The following is a 24,693-nucleotide window of genomic DNA, read 5'->3' as shown; positions in this document are numbered from 1 at the left end:
TTTAATGTCTACTGTGTGAACTACCAATTCCCAATCCCAGTGTTAAGATAATTTAAGTATTTCAAAGTTTTTCCACTTTTCAAATTTCTAAATTCTTGTGCATTACTTGACCAATGAAAAATATGAAGCATTGGTTTAAGATATATAAAACATAACTGCATAGCCATAGGGATCAATCCAAAGATTCTGAGAGGGGTTTCCAGGCTTTTATTTGCTCATTTTTCGCTCAAATTTTAACAAAATTAACCAAATTTACCAACAAAAGGGGAACCACGGATCTACTGACTGCATAACTTATTATACATATGTAATATTAGAACTCACACGAGTGAAACAGAAGTCTCTAGAATGATTAATCCATCAAAATGTCAAAATGATAATTAGGTAGAGTACATGTACCGGTAAGTCTTGATTAGTTTTAAAACCATTATATTTTCTGTGGTGTGGACAGAGATATCTTTTTTCTAAGGCTTTTAAAAATCATTGTATTGTATATGAATACCTTTAACAGAAGTTGTAAGACTTCTGTCATGTCCTTGAGTTCAACAACCTCAGTGACATCTGTCTGAGAACATCTGTCCAATGTAAAAAATCCAACTTTGTGCTGATCAGCCAAAGATGGTCTACAATAAAAAAAAAACACCATCTCAAAATAATTCAAATAGCAGAAATATGTGCTATATGTATATATGAAGTACATATACATGTACATGTAGTATCAAAATTCAGGACCAGGTGGGACTGATATTTGTTAAGCTGGTTTATTTTCAGATACATGTATCTCCATTACATTGTAGTTCTAGTAAGCTTCACTACAGTAACTTATAGCATGAGCCAACACAATAGTGATAAAGTTTTGACTAGAAGATTTTGTTGTAATTGTAGTCAGCAATGAGTTAGCCACAGCCTAAAACTAAGCCAGTGATTTTGTTCCTTGTTTTAAAAGCAACCCCAACCCTTTATTTTGGGAAATTTTTGTCGTATTGGGATAAATGGTACCGGGACAGAAACACATCATATGCTGATCCGGACCTGAAAAACTGATACCAAACAGACAAATTATTACTCCCAATATTCATTAGGTTATACCTTGACGAAAAAAAACATTCCCAAGAAGTGAATAAAGTACCAGGCCAAGAAATCATGTGTCAAGGAACATTTCCCTAAATTCTTTACCTGGTTTTCAAAAAATTATGCCTGGCAATTGGGAATTTTCTTCCCTTTTGTGAAAAATGTTTTTCAACATTTTGGGAAAAGTCTCAACGGGAAACAGCCAATATTCAGCTGCAATATAAGGGTAACAAAATCACTGTAAGCATCACACATTTTTCTTACATTTGTAAAATCATTAAAAAAAGGACAATAGCTGAATGGGGCCAGATATGACAGTTAAACAGTTGTCCATTTTTTTTAGATAATTCAGCGCACCCTATCTAGATAGTCCTACTGTAAATAATAATTTTCTTTTTCTTTGTTTTTGAATTGCGTTTTTTAATTTCAAATCAATTAAAAGGCTACTTTCACCTTGAATTTACTTCCCTGACCCATTTCTGCTGGCCTGTTCGATACCTACATGTATTCCAGTTGGACATCTATCATAAGCCTTGTGTGATGGTCAGTTTTAACAAATGATAAAGGCATACACCAGTAAAAATTGTCCTTGTGTTTTGATGTCTTTCTCTGAAAATGCTTAACGTCTTGCTTTCAAATAGTCAAAAAAATGAGAATGATATCATAAATATGTCCAAAAGACAACAAAACCCCCGGAATGAAAAATGTCAGCTCAAGGCCACACATGTATTATTTTCCTAAATATATTGTAAAGCTTGTCGTATCAAGTGCTTGCTTGCAACATCTGACAGGAAGTGATGTTATTAGTATTTACCACAGGAAATGTTACTCTCTCTATGTCAGACAATTAATTAGAATCCATCAACCTGTACCCGCTATTTATTTAGATAACCAAAGTAGTTCTAAATTATTTTCAATGTAATAGAGAAATTGAAATGGAACAGCAAAAATGGTTCTTCTATCTGTTTCCAGATTGTAACTGAAAAAGTTGTGATGTACCAATGCACCAATAGAATGTTACCTCCCTACCTTTTAGTTAAGTTTTTACATCAAATATGATATGAAATATTTTAAGGGTGCTGTACATTGTACATATACATTGTATACATGTAAGTACACATATTATGTATCATTGTATGAAATGAGAAATCATGACGTAGAAGACTGTCATAACAGTTTGTGTCATCAATAAACAGTTATAAATAAAGCAAATATGTGAAAAGGCAGATCAAAGCAGTCTGCACTATGGACAGTCCCACTCAGACTGTTTCTGAAACTTTCATTTCTTTTGGAGAGTTTCAGTAGCACCTGTAACATAGTTTAGTGCTTGCTTAAATAAATGATTGGAAAAACTCAACTCACTCTTTGTCATTTGTGATGGTTGAGGCTGAAAATGTTTTCACTACCCCAACCTGAATACCAATAGATTTAAAACGCGGAATCCCAGCAGCTTCAATAAGGGCCTCAATATCAAGTGGTGTCTTATTTTGAAATGTTCTCATAGTTTTGAACATTGACATGTATGTTTCATCCATGTTCTCCATGTTGATCTTTTGAACTGTATGTCAGGTGACAACGAAACCGCACGTGCAGTTGTGCGGTAAAATAAAATGTCATATTATTTATTGGAAATCGAGACAGGTGCGTGAAATATCGGAGTAAATTACTATGAATTCAGGGTTAAATTGACAAAACATTCAACTTATAACCTGAATAGATCCATTTCATTTTCCCTGGTCCCGTATATATCCACAATGTGGTCTTGTAATTCATTTGCAGCCACTGAAAACCGATCAATTTGCGAGCTGGAAGTAACCAGCGCCATTGTTGCTATCAACAATGTAGACGGCGCTGTATCCGCTCTTGTTAGTTTGTTCAATTCGTCACATTTTACTCTGTCCTTTTGGCTGACGAATTAATTTTGTGTTAATTTTTAAATACACACCTCAAAAAGTGCAGGTAGTTAGATTTGATTAATGTGAGTAAAATTTCAGTTTCATTTTTCCCTTTGTTCACTATTGTTTTAGTTGGGGTGTGATAATGGTGCCAACAAGGGACTTTATATTGCACTCCCTGTGTCAACAGAATTATTAAATGATAAAAACGAAAATTTATATAAGTTATCAAAACGACAAAACTGACTGTATTTCGAAAAAAAACTGTTTTCAGATATAAGATTAAACATAATTTGCGGGTTCAGAGAGTTCCGTCGCATATATATTGGAACCCACTTTTGTTTAAGATATATAACAAACTAGTACATGACATTAATGCCACTCCCATACACAAAAAGAAAAGAAGGAACCTAAATCAATTATGAAATGAAAAAAAACTGATAAGAAAAGTCAAACTATTTTAATACATATAAATACAGATTCATCTTCGAGTGATTTGCGTTATTTGTATTTCACGACATTCAATATATGTATGGTAAAATTTTTAAAAAAATACATGGGTAAGTAGATAAATGTAGAAAATCATAAACTAACTGAAGGGGAATCGGTTATTTCGGGGTTTCTTCCATAAAATCCATCATAATAGAAAACTTGGAAAAAGTGAAATGGGCGGAAAACTCGCACAGAAATATAATCGCCGACTATGCTGTGGTAAAAATAGTCACACCATACAGTTTGGTCGAATTATTGATTGATTGATTGTTGGGGTTTAACGTCCGAGCAGCAATATTTCAGCTATATTCAGACGATGAACATGAAACGGATGATAAAATGAACATGAAATGATGAAATGAAAAACGGGATGGGACACAAGGACAGTAGGGTTAACAAATTTTGATTGCCACTAGAAAAAGGGAGGGATGGGTAAAGTCGGGCAATTTAGCCTCCTGTGGCGGAGCGCAAAGGTTCCTACTCCTATCGAATACGACAGCAGGGTTCTTTAACGTGCGAGGAACGTGGCATCTTTCCCAACACGGTGCACCACTATGGTTTGCGGTCAGGTTTTCCGTATTATAGCCTGACAACCCCAGCATGTAACAGGCCAGGGGTACCCCATTCCACCACCTGGGGCACACATCCCAGTTGCTCTGTGGGCAGAGCGCCTAACCCCCGGCTAGGTTTCTGAGCACTATTTAGTCGCCTTTTACGACAAGCTTAGCGCTGCTGCAGGCCTTTTCTTTTAACACCCGGACCTGCACGGGGTGTTTGGTCGAATTACTAGCTAAAAATTGACAAAAACCAACACACACACACACACACACACACACACACACACATATATATATATATATATATATATATAAAGTCTAAAGGAATCTGCCAACCAGCAAACTTAATGGGTATCGGATCGTCCAGTCATGACGATGAAGCACAAACAAAAATAATTATATAAGTCTAAAGGATTGTACAACGATACCGATAAAGATGTTAACACACTATAATAAAGTATATAATTGGCAAAATTTTCACTACACTGCCCCATCGGATCAAATTGATACAGGGAAGATATGTAAACGTATAGAAAGGTCTGAAAAATTCCCAACGATGCTAGAACTGTCAAATTTGTGATGCAAATTTTTGGTCGTTCCCTCCGCGGAAACAAAAGTTTTTTTATATAATATTGATTTGTTGTCACATGCATCATTAATTTGATCTTCTGTCCTACATAATAACATCTAAATGAACTGTCCCGTACTACCATACATCGTGTACTAAGTTACAGCCCTAGATTAATCCTACGAGGACGAATGACCCGGGCAGCGAAAGCTATATTTTTATATAGCCTGGCTGGCCGAGTGGTCTAGGGCGCTCGACTTCGTGCAAGCGGTGTTGCCATAGACGTCGCAGGAGTTGGAGTCCCGCGGAGGGAACGTCCAAAAATTTGCAACGCAAATTTGACAGTTCTAACATCGCTGGGAATTTTTCAGTCCTTTCTATATATATATTGGCTACTAATATATGCCTGAAAATGTTTTCCTAAAATGAACCAGATATATAAGCTAAAGCGGTGCCCCTTAAATACTTTTTACATATTTCTTAGTAACTTTTAACAGATTTTTCAGTTGATATTTGATACTTCCAGTAGTTAAAATTTAATTATTAACTATTATTTCAGTTATTAATGAAGGACCTAAATTTGGGGGCAAAGATTCGACATTCTCATCATTGCCAATATTTGGTTTTGCTTACTTACAATTTAGGGTCACAAACTTCAGGCAATGTTCTAAACAGTATTCATTGCAAACGCATAATTTTGCGCCCAACATTAAACTTCTCATGTAAATGTTCTGGCAAATTCCTCACCCTTCGTTCTTCTATCTGAAAGTTTTGGTTCATCATTTGCGATGTGACGAATCATTCTTAGTTTTTATTATATTATATATTTCAAATCGGTTTGCTTGTTTGAATCTAGAAATGGTTGGAATGATCACAAAATATCTGTAATTAATTATGTGGAAAGGACCTTTGTAAGTTGGTTTAACTTATGTCCAATCCAATTGCCTGTAAATTTTAGCAATAAAATATGTTTAAACTGAACTATCCCTAGTTGAAATGTACGGAAGTTTGTTCCTATCCGACATTGGAAAATTTAGTATTTTCCAAGTGCACAACTGATATTGACATTGACAACAGACAACATTTTCTTTACTGGGGAAACTTCCTCATCAAACACCCTTCTGCGAAATGGCAGAAGATTATACTGTTCTCAAAGATTTGCAGAATCATCTCAGAACAGCCCAAGTTCCATTAGAACAGCTTTCCACTCTTGCCCAACAAGGAGACGACAAGGTATCATCACTTTTAGTCTTTTACCACTACCAGTCCTCAGTATCATTGACATAATTTGGCACATGTACATGTATGTTGCCTGAGCTTAGCCATTCTCTTTCTGATATTGCATGGCTGAATCAAATGGACCTATAATATAGAATAAAAAAAAAACTGTCATTTAAAATGAATCCAAACAACTCTCAATTTTGTAAGGTGTCTAAATTACATCTACTTACCACTAACCCAGCTGCAACTTCCTCACTGTTGAATCCAGAGGTTAGTTCCTCAGCACAACAGACCACACATTCCTGATCCTCAATTCATAGAAGTTGTCTGCTTATTTACATTTGAAATTAGTTTAATTGACAAAATTTACTTTAGAGCCAGAGTTGTCATAATATGAGTTACTTGTGGCTTGTTTTTCCAGAATTGTCTAAAACAACTCATTACAAATTTACAAGTAATTAAAAGAAGAAGGTAACATCTTATTTTCTATGGAAAAAAAACATTATACAAATTATTTTTGTATCTGAATAAATTACGTCAATTAGAAATAACCAAATCAAATACATGTGGAAGTGACTGATTCTGCCTTGTAATTACATAAATGTTTATGTTGAAAAATTCACTTTTGATTTCATCAATATTCTGTGAATCAAGTCAAATGTTTTATATTTCTGCTGAAGTCTAGAGATCAACAAGGATGAGCTTGGTGACAATATGTAAACCCTCCAAAAAGCCTTCAAATGCAAATTTAGTTAAAAAAAAAATGTGGCGCATAATCAAAAATGTGCATGTAAATGTCAATTTGGGGCCACAGTAATATATTTCTGTGTTCTTATTTTGTATGATATGTAGGCCCCATATAAATGCCTTCTTAAAAAAATGGGAACTTTTTTATTTACCGATTTTTAGTTTGATCATACCATTTAAATATTTTTTCATTAACGTCACTATAAGATATTGTCCATGCATACAGCATGCTAACAAAAATTGGAGAGGGGCCCAAAAAATTTGTTAGGAAAAACTGTAACCCAGTAACCCTACTTCAAGTACTTGTTTTTGTTGGGCTATGGGAAGATTCAGATAGTTGAATACAATAAAAAAAGGAATACCAGTGATACAGTTTACTTTATTGTACCACAAACTATTAAAAGCAACAGAAGAATTTATTCATTTTAATAATTGATCTATTTCTTTAATACTGGCAGAAAAAAATGTATACCAAATACAGATACTAATAATTTTTTTCTATTTTTTTTGCAGTTCATAAGTATATAACATTGCACAATATATTCAATGTTTCCTGTTTCAATATATTCTATTGTACAAAGCATGATAATATTTTGATTGATTACATGTATTTCTTGCTTAAGCAAAGTTTCATTATTTTGTCAGCATTACACATTGAGTCATGAAGATTTTAAGGTTTGGTATTTGGATGTCTACATGTTTTATGTAGTATGAAAATTTCATGGGGACCAAAAGGGGGAATCAATTTTTATTGCACATCAAACAATAGGAAATTCAATTGAAATATTTTATATTCTTAAAGACTTCAACATGATTGATATAGAATGTGATATTCAAATGTAGTTTTCATATAAATTACATATATTGCTGAATTTTTTTGTTATTAAACTGACCCCTTTAGTGCCTCATGATATTTTGTTGTCTGCACCTTGGATGATCCTATCTTGCATTATATTCTTTACTGACATGTCTTATAACTAAGTACAATACAAACGTGTTTTTTTTTTCACATTCTTCCTCAGAATACCAAACGTATTGTTACAAACATGTATATGCTTTTTTACTTGTGTTACCAACAATGAAACCAGGTCTAGTTGTGTGACTCAATTTGTGTGTCTGTTTGTCCATCTGTTTGCCTGTTTCGATGCTTAGGGTACATACTTTGTGTAATCTGTAACTCAAAAAGTATGGGAACAAGAAAAATACGGAAAACAGCAGTTTTGGAATATGGGGACAGAAAATATCACATACAGTTTTACCTGGAGCAAGTGATAATAATAACCGTCTTGATTTTATTGTTTAAGGAGGTAGACCTAGGGTAAGGGACATAATTCTTCAAATCAGTGATATATTTATGTTATATTCAATTTCACCAAAGCCTATCAAGCTTTTATTTGAAACAGAATAAAATCAATCCAAGTAATTTTATGTTTACATGAGATTGGTATCAAATGCTGAATACAAACATTTCAGTGATTTATAATTGTTGTGTCCCTTACTATAGGTTAACCTCCTTAAATGTCCACATACATGTAAGTACAAATTAAGAAGATACCAATGAATAAGTAATCCACTCTGTGAGATCTATTATATACACTGTAACACTAGTCGTTATAACCCTACTCCTTAGAGTGTGGACTGGTGGCCATATTAAAATCACCTTGTCTGTCTGTCTGTCTGTCACGCACACTTTTCTGTGGCAGATTTATCTGTTTCTATTAGAGGCAATGCTTAGATATTTGGTGTATTGCTTTTGGATGATGACTTGTACAGTGTCTCCTCTTTTCAGGTTCCTCGCTATTCTACTTCTTGTTTACCAATCTACTTAGTAATTTTAGGTGGTGCGTAATGAAAATTTGTAACAGATTTCTTAGTTTCTATTGAAGAAAATGCTTAGGTATTTTGTGTGTTGTTTTTGCATCATGATTTGTACCATGTTTCCCCGTTTTCAGGTTTGATGTAAATTGAAGAGCGGGGGTATTCTTTGCATGACATAGCATGTAACATCTTGTTTTTTTAAATTGTTTTACAGAACACACACATTTTTTAGGCCTCAAAAAATTAAATGACTTAGATTCTTTCATTATTAAGCAAGTTAGTTGGGCATTTTTTATATACAGCATGAACCAACTGAGTTTTAGTCTGATGTTGACTACAAGATTGTCCTCTTCTTATCAACAAAACGACCTATATCACAGGAATAAATTGAAAGTTTAACCATTCATATTTATGTAGTAATGCATTTGTTTGTAGTATTTTGTTGGCACTAAACTTTAAAGCTTTTCTAAGCATTGATAAAGCTTGAATTAGATGTTCAGTGGCACTGTTGCAGAACCAGATATTTCAAGACAGATTGGTGGGAAGGTTGCTGGTGACTGGCCTCAGGGGTTTCCAGTTAAAACTTTTGTTGTATTAAGGGGTAGGTCCTCAAGGTACCCCATTGAACCACATAATGCTATGATATTAATCAAACAAACTAGTACATGTAATAGGATATTTTGATTTAGCGTTACATTTGCACTATTAGATGCTGTCTTAGAATTCTACAACTGAGAAAGTTAGATAGAATTTTAATTTTTTATCTGACTTTAATCATTAATGTCTGTTTAACCATTCATCATTGAAAATATTGAGCAAGAGATTTGTGTCATGGATTGAGATCAAATCATGTTTAATTTGAATATAATCATTCATGGAATTTTTATTATTGTGTCATAGTGTGAATTTGATATGTTCTATTACTTCTATCTCAGAAGAAAAATATGTCATACAAATTTCTTGTTTTAAATCAATATTGATATCTTGAATGAGTAATGCATTGAAAGTTTGAATTTATATGATACACTGTTTGAGGGTCTGTGAAGTCACTGAATGATGTCCATGATTCTGTTGTTTTAAGTACAAGTCCATATAAAATTCAGACATTGGCTATGGTAGAGATGATTCATGGTATAGAAAAACCCACTGAACAAATTGTGTTTTTGAGGTCTACATATGCTATATTTTTATATAATTACATTCCTTTCTGCATTCAGATCTGTATTTAAAAAAAAAAAAACATACATTCATCTCCCACTTAAATCAACCAAATCAAACCAAATCAGACCAAGTCAAGAACAATAACTCTCCTAAAGTGCCAATTTCATACACAATTTATACAATTTTTATCTATGAAATGCAACAACCAAATGACAAACAAAGACTGGTGTGTCTATAACCAGTACTGAATTAGAAATTAAAGTGAATTTGGTGGATTTTTGACATGCATGAATCACCTCCTGTCTAATTTTTATTAAGACTGGTACTTAATATGAATGTTGTTAATAATTTATGACTGTTCTTGTAATAAGCTTAATATTGATTTATTATTTTCATCTGTCTGTTTGGATAAGGATTAAGTCATTTGTGTGGATTGTGATAGTAACAAAAGATGTTTTTTTTGTTTGTTTTATCTTTGTTTTATTTTCTGTTATTGAAGGGGCATACACTGATACTCCAATACAAATTTAAATAGTGTGGTACATATATAACACCATATTTATACTTGTTTTTTTTTTTAATGAATGTACATGTATAAAGTTGATTAATTAATTTATTAGGATTTGTTTTTGTTTTGGTTTTGTAGCTTGTAGAGAACTTTTTGACTGAGAACATCAAAGTTCAGGGCAGTAGTACAGAGGTCCTACAGAGTCAACTGTATATAGGTATGGATAAATGAAAAAGGGGGGTTGGTGCAGACTAGGTGTGGTGAAAAGAGGGGAGTCTAGACAAAGAATATCAAGATTCAGGGCTGTAGTAATTACAAGTCAACTGTATATAGGTATAGACAGATAAGAAAAGAGGGTAGGGACAGACTAGGTGTGTTGAAAACAGGGGAGTCTAGACAGAGAACATCAAGGTTCTGGGCAGTAGTATGGAAGTTCTACAGAATCAACTGTATATATGTATAGATAGACAAAAATAGGGGGGTTGGTACAGACTAGGTGTTGTGATAAGGGGGGAGCCCAGACAAAGAATATCATGGTTCAGGGCTGTAGTACACAAATCTCTACAGAGTCAACTATATAAAGGTATGGACAGATAAAAAAGGGGATAGGTAGAGACTAGGTGTAGTGAAAAGTGTCTAGACAGAGAAGATCAAGGTTTATTGCAGTATTGTGGAAGTTCTACAGAGTCACCGATATGTAAGGTATGGATTGATAGAAAAGGGGGGTACGAACAGACTTAGAGTGATTTAAGTTATATCACTTATTGAAGACTACACATATTGAGTAGATAATTTGTTTTCCATCAGTCATAATAAATCAGTTCTATTGCTTTCTTATTGTCACTAGAACATTTTTATATACATGTATATATTATATATATTATGTATCTTATTATAATAAGATATACTGTAAAAGTACTTTAGTTCGTGGATGCCAAATTTCATTGATTAGAAAAGAAACGCAAGTTCAAGGATTCTTGAATTCATGGTTTTTAGGTTTACAGTACACACATAAATGGAAATTTCCTTTTGGTTGGGAACCAAATTTTGTGGTTTGGCCTACCTACGAAAACCATGAAAATTGGTACCCCATGAACAATTACACTATCACAGCATCAAGAAATAAGCAATACATAGTCGCTTAAAATAATTGATAAAACTGTGAAAAAGACTTAATACACTTGCATGTCAAAGTTTTACTAATTCACTATAAATGAACACAGTTTGGATTTATGATCAAACCATAAAAAAAGTACCTAAAATCAAATAATTCTTTGACAGTGATTAATATGTATGAGTTATGTGCCTTTGGGTACAGAATCAATTTGTACCGGTTTGTTTTTCAGCATGTTTCTGGGGAATGAAAGATGTTGTACAAGACATTCTATCAAAGCAGATTTGTAAGTACATTTATTAGTAAGTATATGACAAGATCATCTCAAAATGTAAACATTATAAACTGGTAAAAATTTTAAGACCAAGAATTTCACCCAGACATCAAAGGGTATGATTGTTACCTAGTCTTATATTTTCTTAAGTACCGGTACCAGTCCATATAAAATTCAGGTACTGCCTATGGTAGAGGTGATTCATGTTGTGCAAAAACCCACTGAACAAATGATGCTTTTGAGGACTACATATGCTTTATTTTAATGTGATCATAGTCCTTCCTGTATTCAGATCTGCATTTTTGAGGAAACATTAATCTCCCACTTTAATCAAATCAAATTAAGAACTATATCTCTTTCAAAGTGCCAGTTTTATACACAATATTTGTCTCTAAATTGCCACAACCAAATGACTAACTAAGACCGGTTTTATGGTCTATACTGAATTAAAAATAAAAGTGTATTTGGTGGGTTTTTGACATGATGAATCACTTCCTGTCTGATTTTTACAAAGACTGATACTTAATGTTGTTGATACAGCAGCCGCTACTACTTCAGGTGTTAAGTTCCTTCTATCACTTGGGCTTACCATTTAAAGGCATTTTGTGTTTAATTAAAGTGTCAATTCCGTGGACCCTTTCATTTGCCTTCCCAATGTGTTTTAATAAAGAATTTGCTAAAGGAAGGGCAATCATTTTTTAATTGAGTTATTTTATTTGGTAATTACAACAGTTTCTTGTTAGGGCAGGTAATTGGGAGATCGATGAACAATTTAAAGGCAATCTATCATAGACAAATGATTGGAGCCTTGGGTCAAGTACCCCCTCCTCCCCCCTTTATGCTGGAAGAGTTTGGTTGATTACCGTTATATATAAAACACTTGAAATAACTGAAGTGGGCCACCTTTGGCCAGTCAGCGGGTCTCTTGTATCAGAATTTAACAGTTCACCACTGTCCACCAGGACTGACTTTGTCCATCTATCTCCCTAATATCATTCTACATAAAAGCATTTGGTAATTACAGGTAAAATAATATTTATGTAGAACATGTCATGTTGTGTCAGTGTTTCTTTATTGTTTGTATTTCAGCTCCCAACTGTCAAAACAAAGGAACCATGTGGACACCTTTACATGCTGCATGCTTTCAAGAACATGGTCCGGTAAGTTGGAGAAAAAGTGCTTTGTTTTCCATTGTGTTTTAAAAGGAATAGTTGCTGAAATTTGTAATTTTGATTTTGATTTGCAATGCATTGATTTTAAAGAACCTTACACAGGTTTAAGAATGGAACATTAAAAAAATATTTATTTAAGTGAAAGAGCTTGATTAAAATGTTTCAATGTAGACTTTTAGTAAGTATCAGTCTATTAGTATGTGTAAGAATCAGGCAGTGGGTGAAACATGTTATGAAATGACCCATCACTTTGATGTGTTATTTGACTGCATATGAGCATTTCAAGGGCAGGTAACTCTTGTTTTACTGAAATTATAATGTCAGATGATGTAATGTTTACATGCATGCTTCACTTTTTTTTTTCATAGTTATTATGCCTTATTCTTACATATACTTGTACTTATATGAAATTAAAAAAAAATATGTGCTATTAAAGCAGGGAATTGATATATGTACTTTTATGTCCCACCTTTTGACATCAGAGATGTAAAGTGCTATTCTCTGTAAGAGTCTGGCAGTGGATGAATCATGCTGGAAAAAAACTTCCATGATATCTCCAAAATAAAATTTAAAATGCAGAAATGTCATTCATTTCTGTTTTAAATGTATATAATTTGTGGTCATGTATAATGATAGGATAATTAATTGGAAAGAGTGAATAACCAAAATATGATCAGGAGTGCTGAAGAATGCCTAGATTTAACAAGTGCATGGAACTTGTGTTTAGTGCCATAAAACATTTTGCCATTTTCACCATTGTGTGACGGGGTATCAAATAATGTTCCATTTATGTCATATTTTCAGATAGTTATGATGTTATTAGAGTCAGGAGCTGAACCAGAACTTCCAGATTCAGAAGGCAGGTTAGTAAAGTGATACTTATAAATGGAACGCTGCATTTCACTTAACCATAATCATACCTGTTATTGCTGTTAACTCTCCCACATGAGGGGGAGACTTCCACTACTAAAATCTTCCAAATAAACATTTAAGATTGATGGGAAGTTGTTGGCTAAAATTAATATAATTCTGTGAAAAATACTAAATAATTGAATTTTTTAATAAAAAAAATTGCTTTAATATTAAAACCTCCCACATGAGATAGTGTCAATTAGGGAAAATGTCCAAAGGTTAAAAGGTATGACCATAATCCAGAATGTGTCAGTTGTTAATGTAGTACTCCAGCTAAGAATCATGCAAAATGTGATTCATGGTTGGAAAGCCAACATATTTTTATTTTTGATATTTTGTATAAGACTTTATAGTAAACAGAAATTAACATGTGTTTTTAATATAACCCCTGTTCAAAACAGATATCAGTTATATAGAGAATGTACTGTGTAATTCAAAATAAAGGGAGATAACTCTGTGAATGACACTAAAATACAGTAGAAACCATTGGATTTTCATTGTGAATTTTCTCCGAAGAGCAGACAGATTGGAATGAATAATTATACATTTCATCATATATGCATGTAAAGGAATTTGATGACAAAAATAAAAATGTGTAGCCTTTTTAGGAGTGTATCACATAAAACAAAATTTGCATGATTCTTAGCTGGAATACTACTTAAAACTCCAAAGAGGTCACATACAGTCTAAACCAATAATAGTGAAAACTATCTAAACCCATGTAAACAAAAAAAGTCTTTTTCCTAGGGAAAAATATTTCACTGTTGATACTGGAATGTAAATGACAAATTAACTCAAGATCACCCATATAAATCAGCAAGGATCATTTATAATCTTCAGTCAATATTTTGGGGAAAGAATAAAATGTGTTTCTCAATGAATTCAAATAATATATTCTAAAAATGGAATGATTTTCGATCAAAATGTTTGGTATTTTTATTAATAATTACACTTGTGTTTGCATTTTCATAATACAATATATACCTTTTAATTTCAGAAGTAGCATTCTTTCTTCTCAAAGGGAAACAAACTGTCTTTTTCTTTATTTTTGTAGAACACCAAAAGATTTTGCATCAGCTTCAGATAAAATATGGCCACACTTTGCTGCTCTGAGGTTACAGAGGACACATAAATGGGAACTGGTTGACAAAGGGGTGATTAAAAAGGTACCAGTTTATTCTATTTGTTGTTGACTCTTATCATGGTGAATTTGGTGAAATCGTTTCTTGAAAACAAAGTTTATAACAATACCAATGCTCCAATATATAGTTTTCAAGTTAGGCCATTTTGAACATTTTCTCATCCCCCTTTTTTTACCATTACATGGCATGGTATCATTTATTGTCCATTAATGCCCTATTTTTGCATTTGATATATATATACATATTTAGTTAAGGCTTAAATGCAGGTTACACGGTCTTTGCTGATAAAAAAATGACTGGAAGGTCAATATTAATCTGTTTTCTTCTCTTAAACAAATGACTTTAACTTTTGAAATGTATTCTCTTTGAAAACGTCAATATGTTCTTAAGCAATGTACCGGGGAATTAAATTTTGACCCCTCAAATTTTATGGGAGTTATTCTGTTTTAACTTCAAGAAGTATGCCTTTCTTTTCATTACTGAATCATTTTGTTTCTGGCAGTTGAATTTGCATACACACACTAAACTTTTACTGGCATGTTGCAAATTAAACCCAAGAAAACAATTGCTTATATATACATCAATAAGGTTTAAATTTATAATTATTTCTACTTGATAATTGATAAACATTGTATAAATACATTATATTTAATATTTAGATTCCTAGCAACCAGGCCAACAGTGCAAGAAGAAGACCAGGACAAGGGATTCGATTGGTGAGTTTTTTACACTCAATTTTTTTTTTTTGTGCCCAGGGAAAATACAGTTAGTAAATGAAACAAAAAGTGCAAAATACAAAGGTTGATCAATATGTCTGTAACCAATTTGATTTTCTAAATGATGTAGGATCACAGCAAGGGTTGCCAGGATTTTTGTTGTCCTTATTACGATAAAGTAAGCTTTAAATCCCAACAAAATACTGCTAAAAATTGTATTAACTTGAAGACATCAGTCTCATGTAAGCATCAAAATAACTTGAAATGATTTCATTCTGTTTGCTATACACAAACATACCATAATTGTAAGAATTAGTCCAGGTGCAGTGCTGGAAAATACTGATGCTATTTCAGGCTTTGAATAGTCGACCAGAATCAGCCTATGCCTACAACAGTGACCCATTTATTCATGCAGCAGTGACGGGGGATGTGTTAGCAGACCAGGAAGAGCAATCTTTAGGATCTCAACAACCTCAACTGTCATTCTGGAGATGATCTTGTTATAAGAATTTTGTCATATTGTTATGCTTTTGACTGATTTACAGGTACATGTATCAAGTCACTATTTGTTATATATATGTACCAGATTTGTTCAAGTCAGTCAAAGTCCATTCTGTGCTATTTTCATGGACATTCATGCATCCATATCAGGTCTATGGTTTGTTATACATGTAATTAAGGATAGTGTAAATATTTCACAGGTTTCATGTGTGAAATAAATTATCTCTTGAACAATACTATCTTTGCCATTGGTACAACTTTGGATTATACTTATAGGGTATGTAAGTCTCATCATGTGACCCTGTGATTTCACGAGAATGGGTCCTAGTCTACCATTCAAAAGCATAGATACTTATCATTTAGAGAGTGTTGAGTACAGTGTTAATTGCAAAAATATTTCTGTGTAAAAAATACTGATAAAAATGACAAATAACTAATTCTACATGATAAATGTAGTAAGAAAAAACATAAACTAGAAGATTTTGCATTGTTATACAGTGTTTTGAGTACCCGGAAGTAAACAATAAAATACAGATCGGTCTTCGGTTTTCAATACATTCTACCTGGGAAATTCCAGTAAAGAAAATGAAACTAGAACGAGACTTACACACCCTTTTTCATACAAGATAACAGACTGTAATTAAACTCTTTATCAAAGTGAAGAGTATATTCTGTTCATCAGTCCGTCTGTCTGTTTGTCTTTCTTTTCTTCTATATTTGTTATAAGTATAACCCCACCCTTAGAGTTAGATTAAACTTTATACGATAAAGTTATAGGTATCATATGTAGATGTGCATGGAGGGAGTTCATTATCACGGGGAGATAATCTGATTGAAGGGCTGTATATTTATAGTCCAACTGAATGCAGGGATAGCATGGGGAGATAATCCCACTTAAGGTCTTTATATTCAGTCCTAATGAATGCAGGCGATTTTTATGTCACCTGCTCATAGTATTTATTTTTAATTTTTTAGTAGCAAATGACTATTCAGTATTTTAATTCAGGGTAAAATGTTTGAAGTAAAGAATTCGATTGGAAACTCAAGGTAAGTTGAATGTCATTTTTAGCTCAAGAATTTTTAAAGGGGAAAGGTCATGCTAAACTTGTATTGGGTTCACAAGCAGTGCATTGGTTTTTTTGAAAACCTTAGTTTCCAGACAAAACAGTTTGAAGCACATTGTGCTCAAATAGTGTTTTTGTATTATTAAAACATGTCAAATGTGCTTTTTATGAGTGTCATCAAAGAAATATGTGTTCACATGTACTGTGAATTTGACTCTACATGCTAAATACCGTGAAAGTACTTTTATTCGTGGGTACCAATATTGGTGGTTTAGGGAAAATGATTAGTTGGCAGATTCTTGAATTCGTGGATTTGACAACTCTATCATACAAACTAATGGAAAAGTTCCTTTTCATTGGGAACAAATTTCTGTGGTGTACAAAACCCACAAAAACCACGAAAATTAGTACCCTACGAACAATAATACCTTCACAGTAGAAGGTACTAGTATATTAGAACAGCCTTTTTTACTGTAAGGGTAAACATTTTAGAGGCATTAATGGCTGATTACCTCAATTATATACTTAAGAGAAATATATAATTACATTTTTCTTTCCAAATCGCAGTAATTATTTTCTTTCTTCTTTTTGATGAACAAAATAGTAATTATAATACAGTGAAATGTATGTAAACTGAATCCTGGAAAAACTGGTTACCTGTGTAAACCAGACATCTCCTTGAGTTCCTCCATCTCAGTTTCAATACTCTTAGAACATGTGTAAAACAGAAATCGTATGGACACCTTCATATCAGTTTCAATACTCTTAGAACCTGTGTTAAACAGATGTCTTCTGAAGTCCCTTCAAATCAGTTTCAATGCTTGTGGAACCTGTGTAAACCAGACATCTCATGGAGTCCCTCCTAATCAGTTTCAATACTTGTTGATCCTCTGTAAACCAGACATCTCCTTGAGTACCTCCAAATCAGTTTCAATACTCATTGAACCTGTGTAAACCAGACATCTTCTGGAGTTCCTCCAAATCAGTTTCAATACTCATTGAACCTGTGTAAACCAGATATCTCCTGGAGTCCCTTCAAATCAGTTTCAATACTTGTTGATCCTCTGTAGACCAGACATCTCCTTGAATCCCTCCTAATCAGTTTCAATACTTGTTGATCCTGTTTAAAACAGACATCTTATGGAATCCCTCCAAATAAGTTTCAATACTCATAGAACTTTGTAAACCAAACACTCAAACAAATCTCTCAGTTCAATTTGGACAGGTTTTACTGTAATGTGATAATTCATTAAATTGAATTGACTTTTTCATTTTGGCACAGATCATTTTCTTCTTGAGGAGTGGGGAGGCTGGAATTTAATGTTGAGTTAGATTATTTTTTCAGAAGCATCCAGAGTTAAAATTTTGATTTGGAAATCTACATCATAAAGTAATGGTGGAAATATTGAATCATAATTTCTTTTTCTGTCCATGGCTGAGTAAACATTTTTTTGGCTCACTCAAATTTGTAATGATTTTATTGTTTTTTCAAATTTATCCCAGGCCTACCTGGTCAGTACTTAAAATAAATGTAAATAAAGTGCATGACGGAGTATAAATTCTCAAACTCTCAAGCTCCAAACAGAACCTGACATTCGAATTTCACTCTAGACGCTGCAGCCAGCCCTCTCAGAAAATTCAAGAATCTTGCCAAGTCGGGAAAAGTGAATGATTTTATGTGATATTATCCCACTGTCAAACAAGGTATGATTTAAATTACGCCCAAGAAGTTCAAAAGACTTGTCTGCAGCGGTTTATATTAAAAAAGAAAGCAAAGATCAGTTGCTGCGTGGAGCTTGTCACACTCTTAGCTTTTGACTGCCATTCCATATATCTGTTATACAGCAATATTCACATCTATCCTTGACTGTATGTGATTGTTCTTTTATTTGTAATTTAATACTCTATTTTTTCAGTGAAGCAATGTTGTTTTTTTTTTAAATTGTCTGTAAAGCATCTTGGTCATTGTTAAGAATAAAACAAATGTTTTTTTTTTTTTTATAGATTTTTTTAAACCTATGACAATGACAGGCATTAAAGTGCATAAAGTGTTTTCCCATATAATTTAAGTGGTAAGGAATATTCAGTTATGGACTTGTATTGAATATTAACAACTTTTTTCCAAAGTGTTATGGGGTCAATGAATTGTACCTTTATTATCTCAAATTTTATTTTATTATAGCCAGTAAAACAGTTAACTTCAGGAGATGAGATTGATCTTCCCTTGATTTAATGACCTTGACCTGGTGAAATGCCTTGGGTAGTTAAGGAGATAGACCAGGGGTAAGGGACATAACTCTTGAAATTAGTGATATGTTTGTATCATAATCAATTTCATTAAAGCCTATCAAGCTTTCATTTGAAATAAAATGTAGTAAATCCAAGTTACTTTGATGCTTAGATGATATTGATGTAAAATGATGAATACAAATGTTCCAATGATTTCTAAGAGTTGTGTCCCTTACCTTATGTCTACTTCCTTAACTGGACAATTTTATATTAATCTGAGACATTTCTTCAGGTTATTATAGATTTCATAATGTTGAATATCCCAAAATGTCAATTCAGGTTATTTTATTTTCAATATCATAACAAACGGCCTCTGTGAGTTTGTTATGATGTAGAAATTATTTAAAGCAAGTTGATATTTTGCTATATTCAAATTTCACAACTGACAACATTTGGTGTCATTTACAGAGTTATCTCCCTTAATTTTTAATTTTACAGTACATTCTATATAAATTTTTTCTCTTAAAAACAAGGGTTATATGAAAAGCCACATATTTATCTCTGTTTACTATAACATTATGAACAAAATGTCAAAAAAAATATGAAGGTTCTCCAGCAATCAGAATCACATTTTGCATGATTCTTATTTGGAGTGCTACTTAAAAGATGACCTAGATTATATTCTCATACTTTTATGTATTACTTTATATTTTGCATTGTTCAGTTGTTTTATTGTAGTATTAGAAAAAAATCATTTTACTCTAAAAAAAATAAACTCTGCAATAAGGTGAAAAATATACTCTTTTATACTTGAATAGAGTTTAGATCTTATTTTCTCCCGTTCTAAGCCATAGATTAGGATTTCACATAATTTTTTGTACACCAGGCGGTGATTAAGTTCCTGTGAACATTTTTCTGCCATTTTCCTTTTCCAAGATTTCTACAGATTTCATGGGAGAAACCAATTCTCATTTAATGCCTATTTTAAAATTATGTCTCTACTGGAGGTGGTTAAATTTAGATTTTCAACATGTGACCATGCATGTTAGGAATCTTCATTTTACCATCTTGAGTGGAGATATGATTTAATCCACACATTACTGACGAAGAATCTATATATACTTCAGAAGTAAAACTGAATTAGAACTTTGGAATTATTGTAATACTTATTCTGTTTAAAAATACTTAAGTGAAAACTGCATTTATGTACAAAAGGGGTAAGCCAACCCTTAAAAAACTGTAAGTTTGGTTTTTTTTTTCAACCTACTCTTGGAAAACTTCAAGTTGGCCAGAACATCCTTTCTTAGTTTTCGAGTAGAACAGTTTTTTTTTCTTTTTTTTTTTTTTGCCTGAATTTCTTTTAAGGCTAAGTACTTTTTTGTCTTGAATTAAGGCCAAACAAATAACTAGTACCTACATGTACCAACAAATTTACTTAAGTTATAGGCTATTAGTATAAAAAACATGTAAAACAACAATTTTAGATATGTCTAATTTTTAGTATTACCTCAGTATTTTCAGGTGTATATAATATGTATTCTGATACTTCTGCACATCAATTCTAATTTTCCTTTTTTTTTATTTTTATTTTTTTTTTTTTGTGATGATGAAGACATTTTAATAATGGATGATCTCCCAACTTTTGTCCCAAATACATACCACAAATCCCTGAAACGTAATTTTGAAATTGTTTAAACTTGGTACCTACATAACTAATCTGATATAGAAGTTATATATATTATGGGTGAATCCAGAATTTTTTTAGACAGATTCCAGACTATTGGTTGTTCATTTTTGCCCACGTTTGGTAGGAAAGTAATATTTTTCAACAAAAAAAGACCCCACCCCCCACCCACCCCCCACTCACCCCCTTTTCCCTTGATCTGCAGCTGCTACTGAAAAATAAGCAGGGTTAAATTCAGTGATCTTACTTTATGTTTTAAATAACATTTCTAACTATGTATGTATTTCAAACTAATTCCCATTAGACCATTCTAACTATCGTAATTATATGACAGCTTGGAATATTTTTTGTTCTAATATTTTGCCACATTAGTATTGTAAATTTGTTATCTGTGATACACTTTTTTGTGGTCGTTGTGCATGGTGAAGTGTGCAGTATAAAATGAAGTTATCTCCCTTTGTTCATGTTTGTGGTTAAATAAAAAATTAGTTGACAAGTGATTTTTCATTAAAAAATCGTGTTTTCTTTACTGGTTTTATCAATCATTGAAAAACTTTCAGAAAATATTGACATATCAATAGAGAAATATATACTGCCTTTAAATATTTGTGTATATGTACAAATGACGTTGGTATATACTCAATTTTATGTAAACTTTGTTGAAATGAGTGCTGACCATGTATGACTGCTTTATAATGGAAGATTGATTTTGTTTGTTATTAAAATGCATTTTAATATTGTTTTAACTGTTTTGTTTGGTATTTATATGAAATAAAGGATTGATAAAAAAAGTATATACTTTTTATGAGTAATTTTCAATGGAAGGCTGTATTTTATGCAGTATATAGGATATGCTGTTCAATGTTCTTATATCCCTCTAGATCTGTTTATCTTATTTCTATTAGAGGGAATGTACTAGCTATCCAAAAATGTGTGGATCAAAGAAAATGTGTGCCAGGTGTATGGCCCCAATCCATCCCATAAAATTGGGGAATTTTTTCGATAATTAAAATAAAATATTGATTTATCACGAAATCTACCCCCCCCCAAAAAAAAAATGTTCTTGCTTCACTTTGTTTGGCCTTTAGTTGTATGCCACATTTAGCCTTTTTACATAAAAATCCTGGGTCTGCCCCTTCCAATGATATTTGAACAATGGAGGGTGAACCTACTTACTCTTTTCATTGTATTTCAGAGAAAAAATAATAAAGGCCCTTTTTGTCATGAACATACTTGAAATTATGGAGTACTGTACTCAGTCAAGAAATTGAAAAAAAGGGATACTGCTGCAGTGAATTTTATCAGACATAAATGGGGCTACCCTTAGAGGTTTATTTCCCTAATGACTTTCATACCATATTAACACAAAATATTTAGTGGTATTTTAATTTGTTACAATGTATTTTGTCTTCAGTGAAAGGGACTCAGTCTCTTAATTTTTTTCATGATTTTTTTAATTTTTATTACAGTGTTATGGGATTTAATACTAGGGAAAACTTTGCAATTTGCACATCATGTACTGTTTATAATATTTTTATCTAGATAATTCAATCCTCCGTATCTAATATCTTCTATACTTAATGTATCAGGGGTGAATCCAGAGACTCTGAAGGGGTCCAGAAAGAAGAGGAAGTTCCAATCTATTGTTTGCTCATTTTAGCCTCAATGTTGCAGGAAATTAATCAAAAATTCCCACAAAAGATGGGATTCCGACAACGGGATCAATCCACCACTGTGTATTGAACATTCTGAATAAGATATAATGATGGAATTCAACTTTCATGGGGTGGGGGTACCCCCATGACTACTCTTATGAATTATTTAAATTAAGGTGCCAAACATTTTCTTCTCAAAAGGGGAAGGGGGCTGGGATTTTTTGCTTTAGCAAAAAAAATTATATAATCGAGCAAGCAGTTTTTTTTTCAGTTCCCGCTGTCGTATAATATAAGTATATAATATAAGTTACCATCGGAACCGCTATCGGACCGGAACTTATATTATACGACACTTGTGCGCCCCCTACCCTTTCTACCAATAAATTGGTTGGTGCCTAAGGTCATGGACTGATACTCTGACAACAAATTAAGGTCAGAACTTAAAACTAAAGGAAAATGTGCATTTATTAATTTTTCATTTACTTCCTCACTTTTTCTGATGCATTAGTTACTACTTATTTTGTTTGTTTTGGGAAACTTTTGTTTGGCCTTAAGTAATAGATTTGTACTCTGCTATGATAATTGTACACTTAGCAAAACCATTATTCGTTAGACTCGGTACTTTATATTTCTCGGCAAAAAAGTTGACAGATTGCGAGGTTTTATATTAAAGTAGGACTTTTTTTCATTTCTTTCCCCAGTATAGTGATTCTCCCTACTGAGCGTAACACTTCATTGGATACTATAAAACGATTGCGATCTCTAAACAGCGGGTTCTCCCATTGTTCTGCCACTTCTTTCTTCTTTTATATGACAATTTTGAATAAACGATGAAACAGTCCCGTTCATTGACGGCGATCATCGAATATTAATTCACATCTAATTCAATTAAGAAATAATTGTTTAGATCTTCCATATTAATTTTAGCAGTACCTCTTTGTCACGTGATCCCTATACGACTACCCGCCATCTGTCAAAATTTGTGTAACTCTAGCAAATTTGATCTTTTCGCATATGTCAACAAATTATGTTGTTATCGTTTTATCGTTTTTTAAGTTGCAGTCTGACTCAGTGACTTTTGATTGTCATTAAGAAGAAAATGTTCTGTAATGACCATAGTCACGCAAGACTTTATTGATTGTATTACTGCTAAAGAAATGATGCATGTGAAGTTTTCCAAAAAAAAACATGCAAAAATGTTGTAGTCCACAATAGGCATACCAATTGAAGCACAGATTTGGGAAAGGGCGCTTCTTGCTCTAATTTGTTCATTTTTATTTTTTTGGCGACAATTTTCACCAAATTGACATAATTTACCAACACCCAGGCATCCTCCCCTGCTTCCCCCTGGTTCCGCCACTGCACCCAACGTTTACAGAGTTATTAATGCACGCCGAAGTACACATTCTTTTCACATCGCGTAGCAAGAATATTTTGTTTTTTATATAAAATTACATTTATGAACTACTTCCTTATTTACATCAACTGCGTTCGCAATGATTAATTTATCTGATCATCTTTTTTGTTATTTATTTTTTCCGCTAGTTTTCGTTGTTTTCACTCTCTTTTTTGTGTAATTTTGGGTTATTTATTTTGGTGTTTTATTTTATTATTTTTTTCATTGGTTTCTTATTTGCTGACAACATATTTTAGGCAGGTCTGTATACGAACTGCGTAACTTTTCTCCGAGCTCGTTTGGTGCATCCGTCTATGGTTCGTCTCATTATTTCCAAATGGGTAAAATACGTACATAATTATTCCAGATTTTCTCTTATAAAAATACGATAGGCCAACCTTTTGATAACATTGAGTGAAACAGAAATAAAACCTCAGATGCAACCCTCGTTATTTAAATTGGTATGGGAAAATGAGATTATGAGAGCGATTTTTAGACACACTTGTTTTCATATTCGGGTGACATAAACATCACTTTGTATTTTCGCCAATACTTTGGATATCACATTTTGCTTTGTTTAAAAAAAGAAATTAAGTCAGTCGGCAAGACCTGATCTTAATCCACTTGTCAGAAAATAGAGATATAAGATGGACATTTTGATGAAAAATATTACGGGCAATGATTTTGAAACAATTAGGTTACTGAATTACTTGCAAAAGATGTTTGATTAAACTAATTAGCGCATGGTCGCAAGGTCTTCCTATTCAACCAACAAACGCCACAGCACGTGCGTCGG

The 24,693-nt window shown here is 32.7% G+C and overlaps 2 protein-coding genes across 10 annotated transcripts in view; one reads left to right on the top strand and one right to left on the bottom strand.

Annotated features, from left to right (window-relative positions):
- LOC148602792 (uncharacterized) overlaps positions 1 to 2,915 on the bottom strand; it is a 37,689-nt gene extending 34,774 nt beyond the window's left edge. For 2 of the 9 annotated variants that reach the window (XM_088554074.1, XM_088554076.1), the window contains exons 1-2: positions 2,434 to 2,670; positions 503 to 623 (exon numbers count right to left, since the gene is read on the bottom strand). In XM_088554074.1, coding sequence (XP_088410200.1) covers positions 503 to 623; positions 2,434 to 2,615 — 303 coding nt within the window. In that variant the 5' untranslated portion in view covers positions 2,616 to 2,670. Of the gene's footprint in view, positions 1 to 502; positions 624 to 2,433; positions 2,675 to 2,780 lie in introns of those variants that run through there. The other 7 variants (XM_088554077.1, XM_088554073.1, XM_088554075.1 and 4 more) reach the window with 7 other exon arrangements.
- A 2,729-nt stretch (positions 2,916 to 5,644) lies between these two features.
- LOC148602791 (uncharacterized) lies at positions 5,645 to 21,623 on the top strand. Its single transcript, XM_088552752.1, has 8 exons — positions 5,645 to 5,816; positions 10,177 to 10,255; positions 11,385 to 11,438; positions 12,516 to 12,586; positions 13,403 to 13,461; positions 14,565 to 14,676; positions 15,312 to 15,368; positions 15,723 to 21,623. Exons 1-8 carry the CDS (start codon positions 5,712 to 5,714, stop codon positions 15,861 to 15,863), a joined length of 678 nt encoding a protein of 225 aa, XP_088408878.1. The 5' UTR covers positions 5,645 to 5,711; the 3' UTR covers positions 15,864 to 21,623.
- The last annotated feature ends 3,070 nt before the right edge of the window (positions 21,624 to 24,693 follow it).

Source organism: Perna viridis, chromosome 11 (assembly GCF_037379345.1).
Source record: "Perna viridis isolate PV_CMFRI_1.1 ecotype Kerala chromosome 11, ASM3737934v1, whole genome shotgun sequence".
In the NCBI taxonomy this organism is placed as follows: domain Eukaryota; kingdom Metazoa; phylum Mollusca; class Bivalvia; order Mytilida; family Mytilidae; genus Perna; species Perna viridis.
This window is presented reverse-complemented; position numbering and strand designations above follow the sequence as displayed.